At 36.7% G+C, this 18,177-nt stretch overlaps 1 protein-coding gene across 2 annotated transcripts in view; it reads right to left on the bottom strand.

The window, feature by feature from the left end:
• The window catches only part of LOC115221087 (protein NO VEIN), a 118,070-nt gene that overhangs the window by 77,510 nt on the left and 22,383 nt on the right, over positions 1-18,177 (bottom strand). For both annotated transcript variants that reach the window (XM_036510574.1, XM_036510573.1), the window contains exons 3-4: positions 11,576-12,921; positions 7,228-7,681 (exon numbers count right to left, since the gene is read on the bottom strand). In XM_036510574.1, the coding sequence (XP_036366467.1) occupies positions 7,228-7,681; positions 11,576-12,921 (1,800 nt within the window). The remainder of the gene's footprint in view (positions 1-7,227; positions 7,682-11,575; positions 12,922-18,177) is intronic.

The raw sequence follows: 18,177 nt of genomic DNA, 5'->3' as shown, positions 1-18,177 counted from the left end.
GTTGCTCTGACAGATAGTGTTATATTCCAAAGTCACTGATAGAATGGTTCCATATAGTCAACGAAAGCCAGGTACGAGGGCTTATCTTTGGCTAGGTATTTCTCTTGCAGCTGTCTTAGCAGAAATATAGCATCAGTGGTGCTTTTCCCAGGCACAAACCCAAACTGCATCTCATCTAAACTCACTCTCTCCCTAATTAGTTGGGCTATGACCCTCTCCGTGACCTTCATCACCTGATCCAACAACTTGATACCTCTGTAATTATTTGTATCTAAAGCATCACCTTTACCTTTGTAGCAGTTGACTATGGTGCTGCTACACCAGTCATTGGGTATGACTCCATGTATCACCTGGTTAACTATACAGGTGACTAGGCTATAACCGACACTGCCAGATATTTTGAGCATCTCTGCAGTAATTCCTGATGGGCTGGAGGCTTTCCCTGTTTTCATACTCTTAATTGCTTTATCTACCAAGGTACTGTCAACTCAGATAGCTGGCCCCTCTGTTGGGTTAACACAGACAGACAGAAAAGGATTTATGCATGAGATTATTATATATTTATATATACATGCATTTTTCTGTTTCCTTTTTCTCAATATTAAATTACTGTACATCACACCTAACACTCTATACACATACATGTATGTATGTTTATATATATGACATTTGAGTGTGGCCATGCCGGAGTACCGCCTTTTAATTGAAGAAATCGACCCTTAGACTTATTCTTTGTAAGCCTGGTGCTTATTCTATTGATATCTTCTGCCAAATCACTAAGTGACAGGGACGTAAACACACCAACATCGGTTTCTAAGCGATGTTCGGGTAGAACAAACACAGACACAAAAACACACATGGTCAGCCGAAGGCTATAGTAGAAGACTACCTAGTTATGTCTTATAATATACTCCAATTAGTTTATTTGATTTAATTTACTAAACTTATTCTTTCATACTTTATAATCTACGTATAAAATTACATTTTGCAGGTAAGTTGATCTAGCAAATTAAATGAATGTTATGTCATATAATTATTTATGGAAATTAAGAACTTTTGGTAAATCTCATATTACCTCCCCTTAACTCATTAACACGAGGATTATATTACCTGAGATTATTTTTATATACAGGAATGACGTATTTTATTTCTGATGTATTAATTAAGCTTATTTTTCCATTAGTCTTATTATTTCGTATTAATCTCTCTATATATAAACGGCAAAATGTCTGCATGTGTGTCCTTTATACAAACCCACAATTTTTCAGTTAGAGGGCTCGCACTTACTATGGTCATTCAAATCCGTCCAAGGGTGGTCGTGCACATCTTTACATTTCCCCAGTCACCCCGTAAAGCCATTAAAAAATCAATAGAAGTGACTTTTTTGTGAATTTTCTATCCAAAACCCAATCAAAATGCCCGAAACTTGATACGCCAATTGAATGCCAGCTAGCTGTGTGTGATTGGTTGGAGGTTTGGACAGTATTCGTGTGTATGTGCGCATGCACGCAGCTGTATATGCATGCACTAGCACTATAGTGCTAGTTAGTACTGAAATGTGCCAAGTTAACAGCATATTGAGGTGATACCTGATCCACTGCTTAAATACATAAATAAATTACACTGGTCAACAGCCAATTTTCATCAGGGATATTATATGGTGTCTTATATGTAGTTTTGTCTGCAGATTTCAAAAATGTAATCGGTTTCCTTCTATCAGGCACAGTTTTTCTGATGAGATAAGAGAGGTATATAACTCTCATCAGCAGTATTGCTACAGGTAAACGTCTTATACAGGTAAATTCTGACTTTTGTTTTATAACTATTTGTATTCATTTTGTAATTTAATGTTTTCATAATCTTTTCTTTTCATAAATTTCCCTTTCAGTTTAAGGTGCCAAGTCGCCATCATCATCAAATTCTACTCAGGATGTCAAGGCATTGCAAGAACAGTCCGGATATATTTTGTCATGTCTGTGGTTCATTTACCACCAAAGCCCAGCAACATGCCATCACAAGTGAAATCAAGAAGATCTACCAGTTATACTTTGGCTGCTCTCTCGGGGATCAAGATAAGGGTTGGGCCCCGTACATCATCTGCTCAGCTTGTTCAAATGGACTAAAGGATTGGCTAAATAAGAGGAAGAGAGCAATGCCGTTTGCAATACCTTATATATGGAGAGAGCCAAAGGATCATTTCATGGATTGTTATTTCTGTAACGTCAATGTATGTGGGTTTAACGTAAAGACCAAGATTGTGTATCCCAACTTGGAATCAGCAAGAAGACCAGTACCACACAACAATGATGATCTTCCTATTCCAATACCACCAGAAAATGGCCTTCAGATGTCTGATGAAGATGTATTTTCTGAAGAAAATACTACTGCTGTGGAAGAGACCGAAGTGGATGCAGATTTCACGACTGAAAATGAAGATGTACCACAGAAATTTTCTCAAGGAGAGTTAAATGATTTAGTTAGAGACTTGTCATCGTCGAAGGATAAAGCTGAACTATTAGCATTTTGCCTACAAGAAAAGTGTCTGCTTAAGAAAAATGTTTGTATTACTCATTTCAGGAAGAGGAATAGGGATCTGACTTCATGCTTCTCTGTTGATGGACCACTTTGTTTTAGTAACAGCACTGATGAGTTATTTCGCTGTTTGTTCCAAGAGCATGTTCCAGCTGAATGGCGCTTATTCATTGATTCATCTAAGAGAAGCCTCAAGGCAGTACTACTACACAACAGCAATAAGAAACCATCCATTCCCATAGGACATTCAGTGCACATGAAGGAGTGTTATGAAAACATACAATTACTCCTCAAAGCCATAAAGTATACAAACTACAGCTGGAAAGTATGCAGAGACTTGAAGGTGATTGGAATGTTGACGGGAATGCAATCTGGGTTCAGGAAATATTGTTGCTTTTTATGCCTATGGGACAGTCATGCAACTAACAAGCACTATGTTCAATCAGAATGGCCTTTACGAAAATCATACGAGCCAGGAGTTTCTAGCGTCCAGAGTAAGCCACTATTAAATCCAGAAAATGTCCTTCTTCCTCCTCTTCACATAAAGCTTGGCCTCATGAAACAATTCATGAAGACACTTGCCAGGAAAAGCTCCAAAAATTTTGAATATTTGAAGGCTAAATTTCCAAAAATCACTGAGGCAAAACTGAAGGAGGGCATATTCATAGGTCCGCAGATAAAAGAACTCCTGAAGGACAACCACTTCCTCACAGCACTGGATGAGATTGAGCTTAAAGCCTGGGAATCCTTCAAATGGCTCTGTGAAAATTTCCTAGGCAACAAGAGATCTCTAGAGTTTAGAAATGGAGTGAAATGTCTTCTAGACTCCTACGCTGCAATGGGCTGTCGGATGCCACTAAAAGTCCATTTCCTTGATTCACATCTGGACTTTTTCGCAGAGAACCTTGGAGCAGTGTCTGATGAGCAAGGGGAATGATTTCATCAAGATATTGAATCGATGGAACAATGATATCAAGCATTTCGGGATGCAGGAATATTAGCTGACTACTTTTGGATGTTATACAGGGATGAACCTGAGACAAAACACCAGAGAAAGTTCAAATCCCAAAGATTTTAAGTTGTTATGCATTTGAGTGTATTCTAGCTTATTTGTACACAATAATTTTAATTTCGTGCAATAAAAAGCCATGAAATTATCGTATCTTGTATTCAATATACCTTATATGGACATACTTTACGTATCCTATAAGTTAAAACAGCAGGTATCATTAACATGAAAATGTGACCTGATAGAGGAAATCGGACTTCAGCTTCGTAATCAGCATCAAAAATTAACCCAGATAAGTCAATTAGCAACTCTGATGATTAAAAAGTTTCATTTTGTTGACCAGTGTTATCATTACCTCTGACTGCATTTTAAGATAAGCCCCATTTAAATTTGTTCAGGCTTAGCTGTCTCTTTACATATATTTTTGCCTACATCCCAGCTATGCATGAAGGCTCTTTATGTAATTCATTGTATTTTATTTTATCTTCAATTTATTTATTTATATATAAGTATTTCTCTTACATAATGTTTATTTTCTTAATATTACCCTTACCCACTTAAGTATGCTTCATAGCATATTTACTTGTGGTTTACTTAACGGAATGCAGTATGTCTGAAATTTAAAATTTAAAAAAATTCTTTCCTATCTAATAGTTTATTATTATTGTTTTTTACTTTAAAGGCTTCCAATAAATTTTCTTAAGGGATGAATGGATATAGTTTGTATTTCAATATTTTCTCTTCCCATATTACTATAGATTTGCTATTTATTCATTTATTTAAATCAAATTTTATTGCATTATGATTATAAACATAAACAATAAGTTATTATTATTATTATTCTTTGTAAGCCTAATACTTATTCTATCGGTCTCTTTTACCAAACCACTAAGTTACGGGGACGTAAGCACACCACCATCGGTTGTCAAGCGATGGTCGGGGACAAACACAGACACACAAACATATACACATACACATACATATATATACATATATACGACGGGCTTCTTTCAGTTTCCGTCTACCAAATCCACTCACAAGGCTTTGGTCGGCCCGAGGCTATAGTAGAAGACACTTGCCCAAGGTGCCACGCAGTGGGACTGAACCGGGAATCATGTGGTTTGTAAGCAAGCTACTTACCACACAACCAATAAAACTGAAGCATCAGGGAGTGTTTATCCAACAGTGATGTTTATTAGTAAATAAACTTAAAAGACTTCTTAGGCACACAATACTTTTGTCACCCTGATTTGCAAGAAGAAATTCAGTCAGAAAGGATACAGTACCAGAGACAAGATAGAAACAATCTCCCACCTGGTCATCCAAAATGCTTGATACCTATTCTCAGCCTACTACATTCCCAATTTTAGAAGAGAATCATCATCATCATTTAGCGTCCGTTCTCCATGCTAGCATGGGTTGGACAGTTCAACTGGGGTCTGTGAAGCTGGAAGGCTTCATCAGGCCCAGTCAGATCTGGCAGTGTTTCTACGGCTGGATGCCCTTCCTAACGCCAACCACTCCGTGAGTGTAGTGGGTGCTTTTTACGTGCCACCCGCACAGGTGCCAGACAGAGCTGGTAAACGACCACGAACGGATGGTGCTTTTACGTGTCACCGGCACGGGGGCCAGGCGAGGCTGGCAACGGACACAAACGGATGGTGCTTTTACGTGCCACCAACACGGGGGCCAGACAGAGCTGGCAAACGGCCACGAAACGGATGGTGCTAAAAATATGTTTCTTTACTGCCCACAGGGGGCTAAAATTGAAAAAGATGGCAGCTGCATGTTTCCCTTGGATAAACATTGTTGTCATGGAAAAGTGAGATTTGCATGTGTGTGTAGCTGTCATCTTTCTAAAGAATCTTGACCAGGCTTGCACAGTTTTGCTCAGCTTTGAACAGTGGCAGTCTTTATCAAATGGAAATTTATTAACAATGATATTCCCCAACATCTTGACTTTCTTTCTCTTCTCAGTGCCCAACAATATGGCCTCTGTAAAACCAGATTCACTGGTAATTTGTTCTCTTAAGTCACCCACCTGCAGGCTCTTGCTTTAGTGTAGGTCAATGAAAGCATTGTTGTTGCTCTAGACATCAACAAAGCCTTTGACCATGTTTGGCATGCAAATCTATCAAAACTTCCCTATTACGAACTCCCTCCATCTCACATCTCTTACATTAGTACTTTTCTATCAGATTAGACGACTGCCATGGAGTTCATTAACAATGCTCTTTCTCTCCTGATCTGAGTCAACTCTAGTGTGCCTCGGGGTTTGATTTTGTCCTCATTCTCTTCCTTCTGTATATCAATGACCTACTTGCTATCACCTCCAATAACATTTATTCAGACGACACTACCTTTCACTCCTCTCTATTCTTCCCCAGCCATGCATTATTCATAAGAACCTAAATGCTACACTTCATATTTGCACTAATTCTATGAAAGAAGACCTTGAAAAGCATCCTTCAGGAGTGGAAAAACAATGTTATTTCTTTCAACAGCAAAAAAAAAAAAAAAAAAGCAGCCCCCCCCACCCCAAAAAACAAGTACTACTTACATCAAGGAAACACTGTCATACCACACCTTCACTAAACATAAACAGCACTTAACTAGAGCTCTCATAGTCACTCCAAATGCTGGATCTTATTATTACCAAAGATCTTTGCTGGTGAAAGCATATCTTTAACTAAGAATGCATCTCAAAGATTGGCCTTTCTTTTCAGGGTGAGAAAATATTTCATCCCGCATCAATAATTGACATTACAAAGTTTAAATAAAGTTTGCAACAGAGTATTTCTCCAACATCTGGGATGCTGCTGCTGCTACCCACATAGACCTCTTCAAGTGTATTCATTGGAAGACCATGTGATTGATTGGCATAAAATCACTCACAGACATGCCCCACTCTATGTCCCATGAGCATGCTATCTCCACCCTCTGCTTTTTCTATAAGTACTACTCCCAGGAGTTATCTAGTTTTGTACTTCCACTCAGGCATTCCCAAGTCAATCAACACCTTTTCTCATTACCCCTGTTATGCTCATCTCTCCAGGCCTTGAACTAACCACGACTTGTAGTCCTTCATCCCCAGAACATTGGCATTTGAGAATCACCTTCCTGCTCATATCTTCCCTATAGATGTTAATTAGCAATGGTTTAACTGATCTCAGAAGGCCTGCAAATGCCAAGGGCACATGCCCCTTCAACAAGACCCCCACTAAAACAATAAAAAGTAAATTTTAATAATGCAACCCATTTTCGTTAGGTATTCACAGCCCTTAATCATCTATATACTTCGGCGAACTGGCAGAAACGTTAGCGCGCCGGGTGAAATGCTTAGCGGTATTTCATCTGTCGTTACGCTCTGAGTTCAAATTCCGTCGAGGTCGACTTTGCCTTTCATCCTTTTAGGGTCGATTAAATAAGTACCAGCTACGCACTGGGGTCGATGTAATTGACTTAATCCGTGTGTCTGTCCTTGTTTGTCCCCTTGTAGGTAGTAAAGAAACAGGTGTATTGATAGATGATGGAATCACCAACCAGAAGCCTTGCAACAGAATGAAGTCTGCTGAAGAAACCAAGGGCCAGGTAGTGGTGATAAACCAGGCAGTGTGAGGTGCCAGTCACTCCAAAACTAAAAACAAGGAATGAAACTGTGAGCCATATAAGAGGGGACCACTTACCTTTTGAAGGAGGAGGACGTTCATTTCTATTAGTGTCATTGGGTGCAGGCTGAGGACTTCGGTCCAGGAATTCCAGAGCGGTTGCTTGTAGTTCGGTACTACTGACACAAATAGCAACATGAAAGACAGTCCTAGCTAAATCATGATTACTTATTTGTTGAAAGAAACTATTAGAAATCTCTATGAATCTTCTTTTTTGCTTCTGTTCTGCTATAGTTTTAGGTTCATCAATTTGAAGCAACAAACACAGCCGTTCAAAGATCTCCTTCAGTGCAGCATCAGCAGACATTTTAGCATAGTGCTCCTTCAAATGTGTATCCTTTTGTTTCGTTACGAGAATGTAGCCACGGAATTTATTGAAAGCATTTTGTATTTCTTCAGTTAATTTCATTTTCATATCGTCAAAGACCTTTCTGGTAAGGGTTGAATCATCTTTCTGAGCACGTTTTATGACCTACAATAAAGGGTATTGTACAAGTGCATTTGAAAAAAAAAAACAAGTTAACATTCTGTTGAAGATCAACTCATGCTTAGCAAGTGTATAAAAAAAGGGACACTGTAATATTAGTACATTGAATTTAGTGAGCAGTTTCTCTGTAATTATAAGGGCACTAATTCGCTGGAGCATGTATGTATTTAGATATTGAGAACTTTAGTATCAATATCTACCACATGATATACAAAGTTGTATCAAATGTCCCCGGGCTAGTTCTGTAGTGCACCAACAGATGGCAGCACACAGTTGCGTGCACAGTGAGAGTGAGCAGTGACCTTCGTGAGGCAGTGTGCCAAGTGACATCCCTGCGTTTACTTCACAGGTTAAGAAATTTTTGATTTCCTGATCATGTGTATGCTGTAGTCTGTGATTCTTGTCATGGACAGGAACCAAGAGCCAACATGAAACTTTGCATTGAACTCAGGAAGTCTGCCACAGAGACATTGAGCAAGCTTACAGTGACAAAGCAATGGGCCATGCGCAATATTTTTGAGTGACACAGGCATTTCGAAAGCAGAAGAACGCCCCTGGAAGACAATGAATGATCTGGAAGACCTGCCATGTGTGTCACCCCCAGAAACATGGTATTGTGCATCAAGAATTGATGCCCCCACCCCACCCCAGGGCCAGATTGTCCATCAAGAGCCCTACTGCAATGTTTTGAAGTGTTTGATGGAGGACGTTTGGGGAAAATGACCGAATCTGTAGAGCACAAAGAACTGGATTCTTCATGATGACAATGCACCCTGTCACCAAGCTCTCCTCACTCGTGAGTTTCTTGCCAAAAACAATATGGTATCACTTCTACACCCACCCTATTTGCCAGATTTAGCACCTGCAGGCCAGATTCCAAAAGTGGCAGTAATGCTGAGATCAGTATATTGCTGCGCAAGGTGACTATTTTGAAGGAGGTATTAAAACTTAGGAAACTAAGTTATTTTTTATTAAACATAACTAGTCCAGGAACCTTTTGATACCACCTTGTAGACAGATTGGTACCTTTCGTGTTCATACCTAGCAGTTTCAAATACAAATTTACACAAACAAAGTCAAGGTTCAAATGTTGGCAGTAAAACATTTCTACCTGTGAATATTTTAAGCTCAGAGCCGATTTTCATTTCACAAAAGTAAAATGAGAAAAGAGGTGTAAAATTCTTTTTCAAAGAGTAATGGTTAAAGCCATTGTCTAGAAAACTTGATTTAATGCTCCGTAATGTTAACAAATAAGGCAGCAAGCTGGCAGAATTATTAGCACATTGGACAAAATGCCCAGCAGTATTTCTTCCAGCTCTTTATGCTCTCAGGTCAAATTCCACCAAAAGTCAACTGTGCCTTTCATTGTTTTGGGGTCAATGAAATAAAGTAGCAGTCAAGTGCTGGGGTTGATGTAATCAATTTGCTTCCTCTTCCTCCTCCCAAAATAGGGGAGGAGGAATGTTGGGATCTCAGTCATTTATATGCCATGAAAACTGCATAACTGGCTTATGAGTCCAAGGGCTTGATAAAGAAAATATAATCAAAAGGTTTGCCAAAGAGATATTAGTATGTGGAGAGACCAGCCATCCAAGTTGACAGCAATATGATAGACTGGTAAGGGATGTGAAAGAAAGGGGAGCAGCAGTTGGGAAAGACTATCTTAACAATGATAGTTGCCAAGACTCTTAAAATATCTGGCACAAAAGGATGGAGAATAGTCACTCAAATTGTAAATCAAGTAATACAAAGTATCATACTAAGCAGCTAGCACTGCAAACTGCTACAAGTACAAGGAGAAATGTACAAGAGAGAGGTAACTACAAAGACATCGGAACTGTTGGGCAAAGTTATGAAAGTTACAGAAAAAGTTACTGAAAACCTAATTAGTGTAGATGAGATGCAATTCAGTTTTGTTTCAAGAAAAGGCATCACTGAAGCTATATTCCTTGTGAGACAACTGTAAGAAAAATATTGCACGTTGCTCCAGTTTACTCAGCTGGCAAAAATGAATTGTACCTGTATTTCAAAGGGCTGGACTTGTCACACTGAATCTCCCTGAGAACTACGTTAAAGGTACACGTGTCTGTGGATTGCTCAGTCACTTGCACATTCATTTAACGAACAGGCTGTTCTGTTGATCGTTTCAGCTGGGATTCTCGTCGTAACCGATGGAGTGCTCCTTTTTATAATGAGTATAAATTAGTTGTATGTTATGTAGTGTGTGACCATAACTAGAACAAGTTTTAAACCAAGGGATTAATAAAAGTAATTGAAGAATATATATTAATTTATGGACATTTAATTAATTTTATATTTTTACATATAATGTTGTAGTTTTAAATTATTGCGAATTTAGAATTTTTCCCTGTAAATGGTATATTACATCATGTTTATTTGATTATTTTTTATTTTATCATTAAATACATACATCTATTTATTTATTGTATATCTATTGTTTACGTCATGTTTAACAAGATAGGCTTTTTACAATGCTAGATTGTAAGTTTAAAGTTTAAAATTTTTTTTAACTGGTTTTCATCAATAAGATAAGTCATGTTTTTGCTTTACATTAATATTGTTATACTTTATTGAATTATTTACTGTCAATATACATATATTTATATATTTATTATTGTATTATAATATCTAAATTTATTTATGTTATTTTTTTGACCTGAAGAGTGGCTAAATATTTTTTTATTGAATTACTATTAAATTTTAATATTATTGATTTATATATTTAGTCATGAAACTCGCATAGTCAATTTAATGTTTGATTTGTTATGAGATTTTTAGAATAATAATTATAAGATATATAATTAATTTCTATGTTGTTATTATAGATAATAACTTCACTATTGATGGAATAACTAAATAGTGGTTTGTCTCTAAATTATATATATATGTCAGATTGAAACATCTGTAGGTTTTTATCAGTTATTTTTGGTTGTTTCTTTTATCCAATTTCTTTTATTCTTATTCTTGTATGTATCACTTTTACTTTGCATGACACAAATAAAATGAACCAAGCATCTATTTAAATTTTCAAATTTTTTAAATTTTTTTTTTGTGAAAAGATGTCTCCCATCATTCTGAAGACTTTGATGAAAAACACTGGAAAAAATCCCTGTCAAAATGGAGAAATTTCAACTTATGTGGGCTGTCTGATCTAAAACTTCATTTTCCAGAAACCCTTCTCCCTCACCCCTCAGAAAAATTTTTTCCAATAAATCTTTACATACACTCAATCAACAGGATATAAGCAATTTGGTGAAAGTTTCATTAAAAAGTATTTATTTTTCTGGAAGTTATGAGGCAAATAATTTGGTGGAGTATTAAATGGAAGTTATGCCTTTTTTCAATAAAACTTAACCTTAACAATCTTCACCTGACAGTTGAGAAGTCAGTTCTAATCCTTTTGATACCAACCTGCCTGAAACACACACTGGGTTCATAATCTAAAAAAGTTCCAAATTTAAACCTTTGAATAAAATTTCATGTTAATTGCTGTTCCAAATGTCAGCTTAATAAAAAACATAATTATTTACTAAATTCTTCATTAGTTTCAAAATTAATTAAAAGAAAAGCAGTGTTAAGAGGGCTAAGAGAGCAATTAGTTGTGAAAACAATTTTTCAATGACATAAATACCCAAATTTTAAAAAATAAAACCCTTGCCCAAGCTATTATATGAAAACTGAAAGAAAACATAATGGAGATAAAAAGAAAATAATCAAAAATAAAAGAAATAAAGCAAAATCAGTATTGTCACATAATTGTGTCATCAATTGATATGAAACTATCTGAGAGTCATTAATTTCTTGAAATAAGAAAAGGATAAACGATTCCAAAATTTAAATAAAGAAATGTATCCTTACCCCAATAGCAAGTGGAAGGCTCCGCAAGCGAATTCCAAGGTGAAATGGATCACTGCAGTGAAAAGCCTTCGTCAAAAAAGTCATAACTTCCTGCATTTCATGTTTTTTGTACCAATTATTCTCATTAAGAAAATTTCTTATATTATCTAAAACATCCATTGTAGAGAGTTCTGGGAAACTGTCTTCACCAGGAGGAAATTTAAATAAATCAAAAACAATTTGCATCTTATGTAAAGGTCCAAGTTTCAGGCTTTGAAAAGAATTGCTTTCATTAACATAAAGTGCAATGCAGTCTTCCAGTTCTTTCAGTGTACAGACAGACCGAACTGTCACAAAGGCTTGAATATAAGCATTAACTTTACAGACCAAACGATTATGATCATGAACTGACGGCAAATGATCTAAAGTACGAATACCAAGTTCTCGTAAGTTTTTTCTTCTAAGGCGTTGAAGGAAAAGATTTTCAATGGCTTGAATAGACACACATTCATTATTTTCAGAAAGTATTTCAATACATTCTTTGGCAATTTTGTCAAGACGTTCTTTAGTCAGAGTCTCTCCAGGGGCAATATTTAAAGGCGGTACTAAAATTTCTTTTTCATTCGTTTTTGGTGGGGGTAGTTTTGAGAAAGGTGCGAGGTGGAAGCTATCAGTGACATGTGGCTGTTGTTGCATGGCGGGAAATGCTGGCTCACCCCATTTAGGAGCTGGCATTTGATTAACATTGGAGGGATAAAACATGTTATGGCCGGGAGTATTGTGTTCCTTCAAATAAATCATTATCATATTGTTCTGTACTAAAACACTAAAACACCGAAACTCAGGCAACTTAAAAAGTTCTTCAAAATTACTGACATTATAATCTAACAAGTTAAATTTTGGCTTTTGATACATTCTGTCATAGTTATCCAGCAGTTTCGGCAGTGGCATGCCCTGAGGAAAGTTCAGAAGAACGTCACAAAATCTGTGTCTCACTTCTGCTAGAGATGGCTTTGATGGGTTACTTCTTATTGTTTCATTAAGTGAGGGAAAATGATACATGTTCTCGCCTAAGTAAGATGAGTTTCTGTCAATAGACGGTTCATTGAAATCACTCGAAGTTTTCTTCTGTATATATAACTCATTCTTGTCACTCACCTCTACCACAATATCAGAGAAATGTTTCAGAAATTCATATAAGTTACTGAAACCATAGGATGAGGGATTCACAAAATGTCTTTGCTTCTCAGCCACCTTATTCCAAAACTGATCACGTTTTACTCTACCTCTGTTGTCATCAAGTACTTCACATATGACTTTCTTAAGTTCTTCAATACCGGGTTTATTTACTGCTTTCATTTCATTCTCTGGAAAGAAGAAAATATGTCAATTGAATGTTATTAATAAAAAGCAAAACTATCATTATCAGTAAATCAATCAGATTGTAGAAATGCAATCTAACATTTGGTAGATAACCCATGAAAATAGCAGGCAATGAATTCAAAGAGTTTCATCAGTCTCTTTGCCAAAAACTTTTATGACATTTAATGTAATCCGTCAGTTGATGTTGGTGTCATTAAAGTGTGTTCATATTTAGATGATAATAGTGTATAAGTATGCGTGTGAGTCTATGTCTCTGCATTGTGTGTGTATGTGTTTATAAATGGAAATAGTAGTTGTGATACCTGTGCCGGTAGCACATAAAAAGCACCATCCGAACGTGGCCGATGCCAACGCCGCCCCGACTGGCTTCTGTGCCGGTGGCACATAAAAAGCACCATCCAAACGTGGCCGATGCCAGCGCCGCCCCGACTGGCTTCATGCCGGTGGCACATAAAAAGCACCATCCGAACGTGGCCGTTGCCAGCGCCGCCTCAACTGGCTTCTGTGCCAGTAGCACATAAAAAGCACCATCCAAACGTGGCCGATGCCAGCGCCGCCCCGACTGGCTTCTGTGCCAGTAGCACATAAAAAGCACCATCCGAACGTGGCCGTTGCCAGCACCGCCTCAACTGGCATCTGTGCCAGTAGCACATAAAAAGCACCATCCAAACGTGGCCGATGCCAGCGCCGCCCTGACTGGCTTCTGTGCCGGTAGCACATAAAAAGCACCATCCGAACGCAGCCGATGCCAGTGCCGCCTTGATTGGCTTCCGTGCCGGTGGCACGTTAAAAGCTCCAACTGATCATGGCCGATGCCGGACCCCCCTGGCACCTGTGCAGGTGGCACGTAAAAAGCACCCACTACACTCGCAGAATGGTTGGCGTTAGGAAGGGCATCTAGCTGTAGAAACTCTGCCAGATCAGACTGGAGCCTGGTGCAGCCCCTGGCTTCCCAGACCCCGGTCGAACCGTCCAACCCGTGCTAGCGCGGAAAACGGACGTTAAACGATGATGATGATGATGAGTAACAAAGATGTACAAGTGTCAATTTATTACAGTCGTTTCAAGTGACTCCTTCAATTGATTAAAAGAAACATTACATCATTTGAAAGAAACCATTCTCTTCAGACGACCGCATAAACTTCAAACATAAAGAATGCAACCATTTACTTAACATATTCACGTCAATAATGGAACTCAAAATATTTACATTGTTTCTTCGTTATATCTGTGGCAGAATGAGTTTAGAAAATAATGCATATCTCGTTAAGTCTATTATAATTTCGAGAGCAGCAGAGGAAATAGTGAGGGTCAGGATAAAAAGAGTAGTGACCTAGTTACTTACACTTAGAAGACTTTATCTAGAATGTAGTCATCAACCATTCGGGATTAAATCAAATCCGTCTAGTTAATGGTAATAAATCAACTAATGTCAGACAATCTACTAGACCCTCACTGTACTGGAACCATATATCGATATATGTATGTGGGTGTATATATATGTATATATATATATATATATATATATATATATATACATACAAAAAAGGGTGAAATATAATTAATTTAATAAAATTAATAAATTTCACCTAGTAGATTTTTCGGTATGGAAAAGACCATATTTGGTAAGAATGATATTAATTATAATAAAGGGTTAATTGCAACAAGTTGCTCAAAACCACATACCGAAAATATTAGAAATAGCAGCCAAATAGATCAATATTTCTCCTACTAATAAAAAAGTCTCCACAAACAAACAGAATTTGTAATCCGTATATGGTAAAGAGAAAGAAAATAACGAAATCCCAGCCTATGGATTAATTATAGACGAATCATTTCTGGATTAGAACCGAAGGTTCATTTCCTTGTCAATATAATATTTCCTATAAATCTAGAAATGCTAGGAAATATATATATATATATATATATATATATAGGCATAGGAGTGGCTGTGTGGTAAGTAGCTTGCTTACCAACCACATGATTCCAGGTTCAGTCCCACTGCATGGCACCTAGGGCAAGTGCTTTCTACTATAGCCTCAGGCCAACCAAAGCCTCGAGAGTGGATTTGGTAGACGGAAACTGAAAGAAGCCTGTCGTATATATGTATGTGTGTGTAAATGTTTGTGTCTGTGTTTGTCCCCACCAACATCGCTTGAGAACCGATGATGGTGTGTTTATGTCCCCATAACTAAGCAGTTCGGTAAAAGGAGCCCGATAGAATAAGTACTAAGGCTTACAAAGAAAAAGTCCTAGTTTCAATTTGCTTGACTAAAGGTGGTGCTCCAGCATGGCCACAGTCAAATGACTGAAACAAGTAAAAGAATAAAGAGTAAAAGAATATATATATACATGTATGTGTGTATATGCATATATATGTATATTTGTATATATATGCATATATATGTATATTTGTGTGTATGGATGTGTGTGTATATGTGTATATATATTTATATAAGTCTTATGTAGACCCATGTTTGGAAACCTTGTGATATACTTAGATTGTTGAAAAAATAGATAATATAGCCCCTGGAATGGACCTTTATATCTACCTTATATGACTAATTTTTTTTAACAACCAAGGGAAATAACCCATAGCACCTGTACAATATTTTTTAAACACTCCAGGGAAATAACAAATTTCATTGTTTATGTTCGATTACTTTGAACATTGATATTTTGTGTCCTATTTCTAATTTTTGCAGACAATATCACTTTTATACTTTACTAGCTTAAGGTGACCAGCTCTATGCGCGGGTGTGGTTGTTGCTTTCTGTTGCTTCCTTTCTGTTTCTTATCGCCACATTCTCCCTCTTTATTTCTCTCTCCTTTCTCTCTCACTTTCCCACTCTCTTACTCTTCCTTTCTCTTGGACTCTCCCTCGCTTTCTCTTACTCTCTATCTTTATCTATCTCTCTCCCATTTATAAACAACAAAAGATCTTGAGTAAGTTGAGAAAGAAAGTAGTTTGAAAGATCAATCATAAATATTAGGCAGTGACAACGGAAAGGTCTGCTTCAAGGCAAACAGCAAAACACTAACATTTAAAAGGGGCAGACGAACTTGTGAGCTGAATAAAAATAAAAAAATATTGGAAACCAAAGTTTGAAGGGATAGAATCTAAGGATAGTAGACTCACCATGGCTGGCATTCAAAACATCTTAACGACGGACAGCAATGTACTGGCAGTTTAACAGGGTTAAAATTTTGAACTTGATGTAAAAGAAAATTCCTAAACACCAAGTTTTGAAGTGATTCTTTCTTGCGACAGGAGACTCACCATGGCAGGCATTCAAAATTTCTTCATGACAGACGGCAACATATTGACGATTTAAAGGCTGTTGCAAATTTTTTAGCTTGATGTAACAGAGAATTCCTAAACACCCCCTCCTGTAAATTTTAAAACCTTTCCAGCCCCATTTAGACTCCTTTTCACATAAAAATCCAATTTGTATCAATGTAATAATTCACCGTTCTAAAGGACCCGTGGCGGGAAATTAAAATTTTTGCAGCTGTCAATGCTTTCTATCTATAGATACAGACAGACGTACAGTGAGAGAGGTGATGGAAGAAAGAGTGACAGAGAGACGATGAAGCTGTCAAGCGTTGTTATAGAAAGAAAGTTGAGGGAAGGAAGGAAAGAGAGAGATGGAAGACAGGGTGATATGCGAAAGAGAAACGACAAACACTTGTCAAAGTGTGGGTTTTGTTGCCCTAGTAACCACAGCTTTTGAGATAGGGGTTTCTAACCTAGTCCACCACTTCCTCGCCTCCTTTTACATGTCCCTGTAAATTTTGGAGCCAATCTGACCCCATCTAGTGCCCCTTAAACCGTTCCCATCCGAAAATGAGACAAACAAATTTTTTTGCATTTCAGCTTTATAGATATTGATTTGACACTTGAGTACAACTGCCTTACTTAAAGCAGGTTATACGGATAAAGTTACTTACACTAATTCCATTCAATCTTATTCTACCTTTAGTAATGGAGACATGAAATCTAGTTGTAAGGATATAAACGATATCAATTTTAATTTATACGCCAACAGCAAACACAGGAAGGGAGACAACCATTATTTAAACCTCTTTTTTCATTCTAAAGATAAATCAATGTCTTTTAAAGTTAGTTACACTAAAACTAAGGCAGCTAATAGCAAAACACTTTGGTTGATTATTCCTTATGGGAGGCAGATTAAATCTAATCTTCCTTTCCAGTTTCAGGAAGCTATTATTAGGAATTTTCCATAGAATTCTAGGTATTACTCTATTATCAACTCGCACACAGTTAGGATTGGTTTTTCTAACACAAAAAATCTCTTACAAATTATCTCCTCACATAATATTAGTCTGTTAAATAGGAATCCATTAACTAATACTAACATTAATTTAGCTGATAACAACCATCCCACTAGAAATATTAATAACAGGGTTATTGTCTCTAAAGTTAATTCCAACAGAATTAAGTTTATGTCTAGTAATTCTAAGATCAGGAACTCTATATATCATTGAAAAATTACTTCAGGTACCGATGTCTTTTTTATACAGATAGTTCTTCTCAGTTATCTAAAAGAATTTCTAATCATTACTCTACATTTAAGGATAATAATAAACGTAACAGTACAGGGCTTAGTAAATTAATTTGGTATCTAAAAGACCATAACAAACAATTAATTTAGATTGGTTGATTCTTTCCATTTCATTCCCATAAGATAAAGGCAAAGAATTTTGTCAACTCTGTCATTTTGAACTATTTTTTATTCTTTTTTCTAAGAATCCCCTTGTAAACACGGTTATAGAGCGTGTTTATCAATGTAAACATTGGCAGAAACATACCTTTAGTTCATATAAGTGACATCAATCATTATATATAATTTGAACATTGATTTTCTTCTTACATTTCACTTCCACTAGATATAACTTTTTCCAAGACTTTAGGCTTTTATTTAATTCACATACAGTTCTATATTTCTCATTTATTTGGTTTCTGTTTACTTCTTTCCTTTACCCCTCCTCTTTCTATAGGCTACCATTGACGTTATATCCGCTAACGTTTTTCAAAAAAAAACTTAATAGCATTCCGTTCATCATTATACATATACATCATATTCTGTTAAAATGTCTTATTGATGAGTTTGTTTTATTTCTTTATTTCCCTGAAGAGAAGATTACATTGTTTTTCACAATTTTATTCCTTTGGAATAATACCAATGCTGTCTTTGAAACATGTGGTGGAAGTAAAA

The sequence above is a fragment of the Octopus sinensis genome, linkage group LG17 (assembly GCF_006345805.1).
Source record: "Octopus sinensis linkage group LG17, ASM634580v1, whole genome shotgun sequence".
Classification (NCBI taxonomy): domain Eukaryota; kingdom Metazoa; phylum Mollusca; class Cephalopoda; order Octopoda; family Octopodidae; genus Octopus; species Octopus sinensis.
This window is presented reverse-complemented; position numbering and strand designations above follow the sequence as displayed.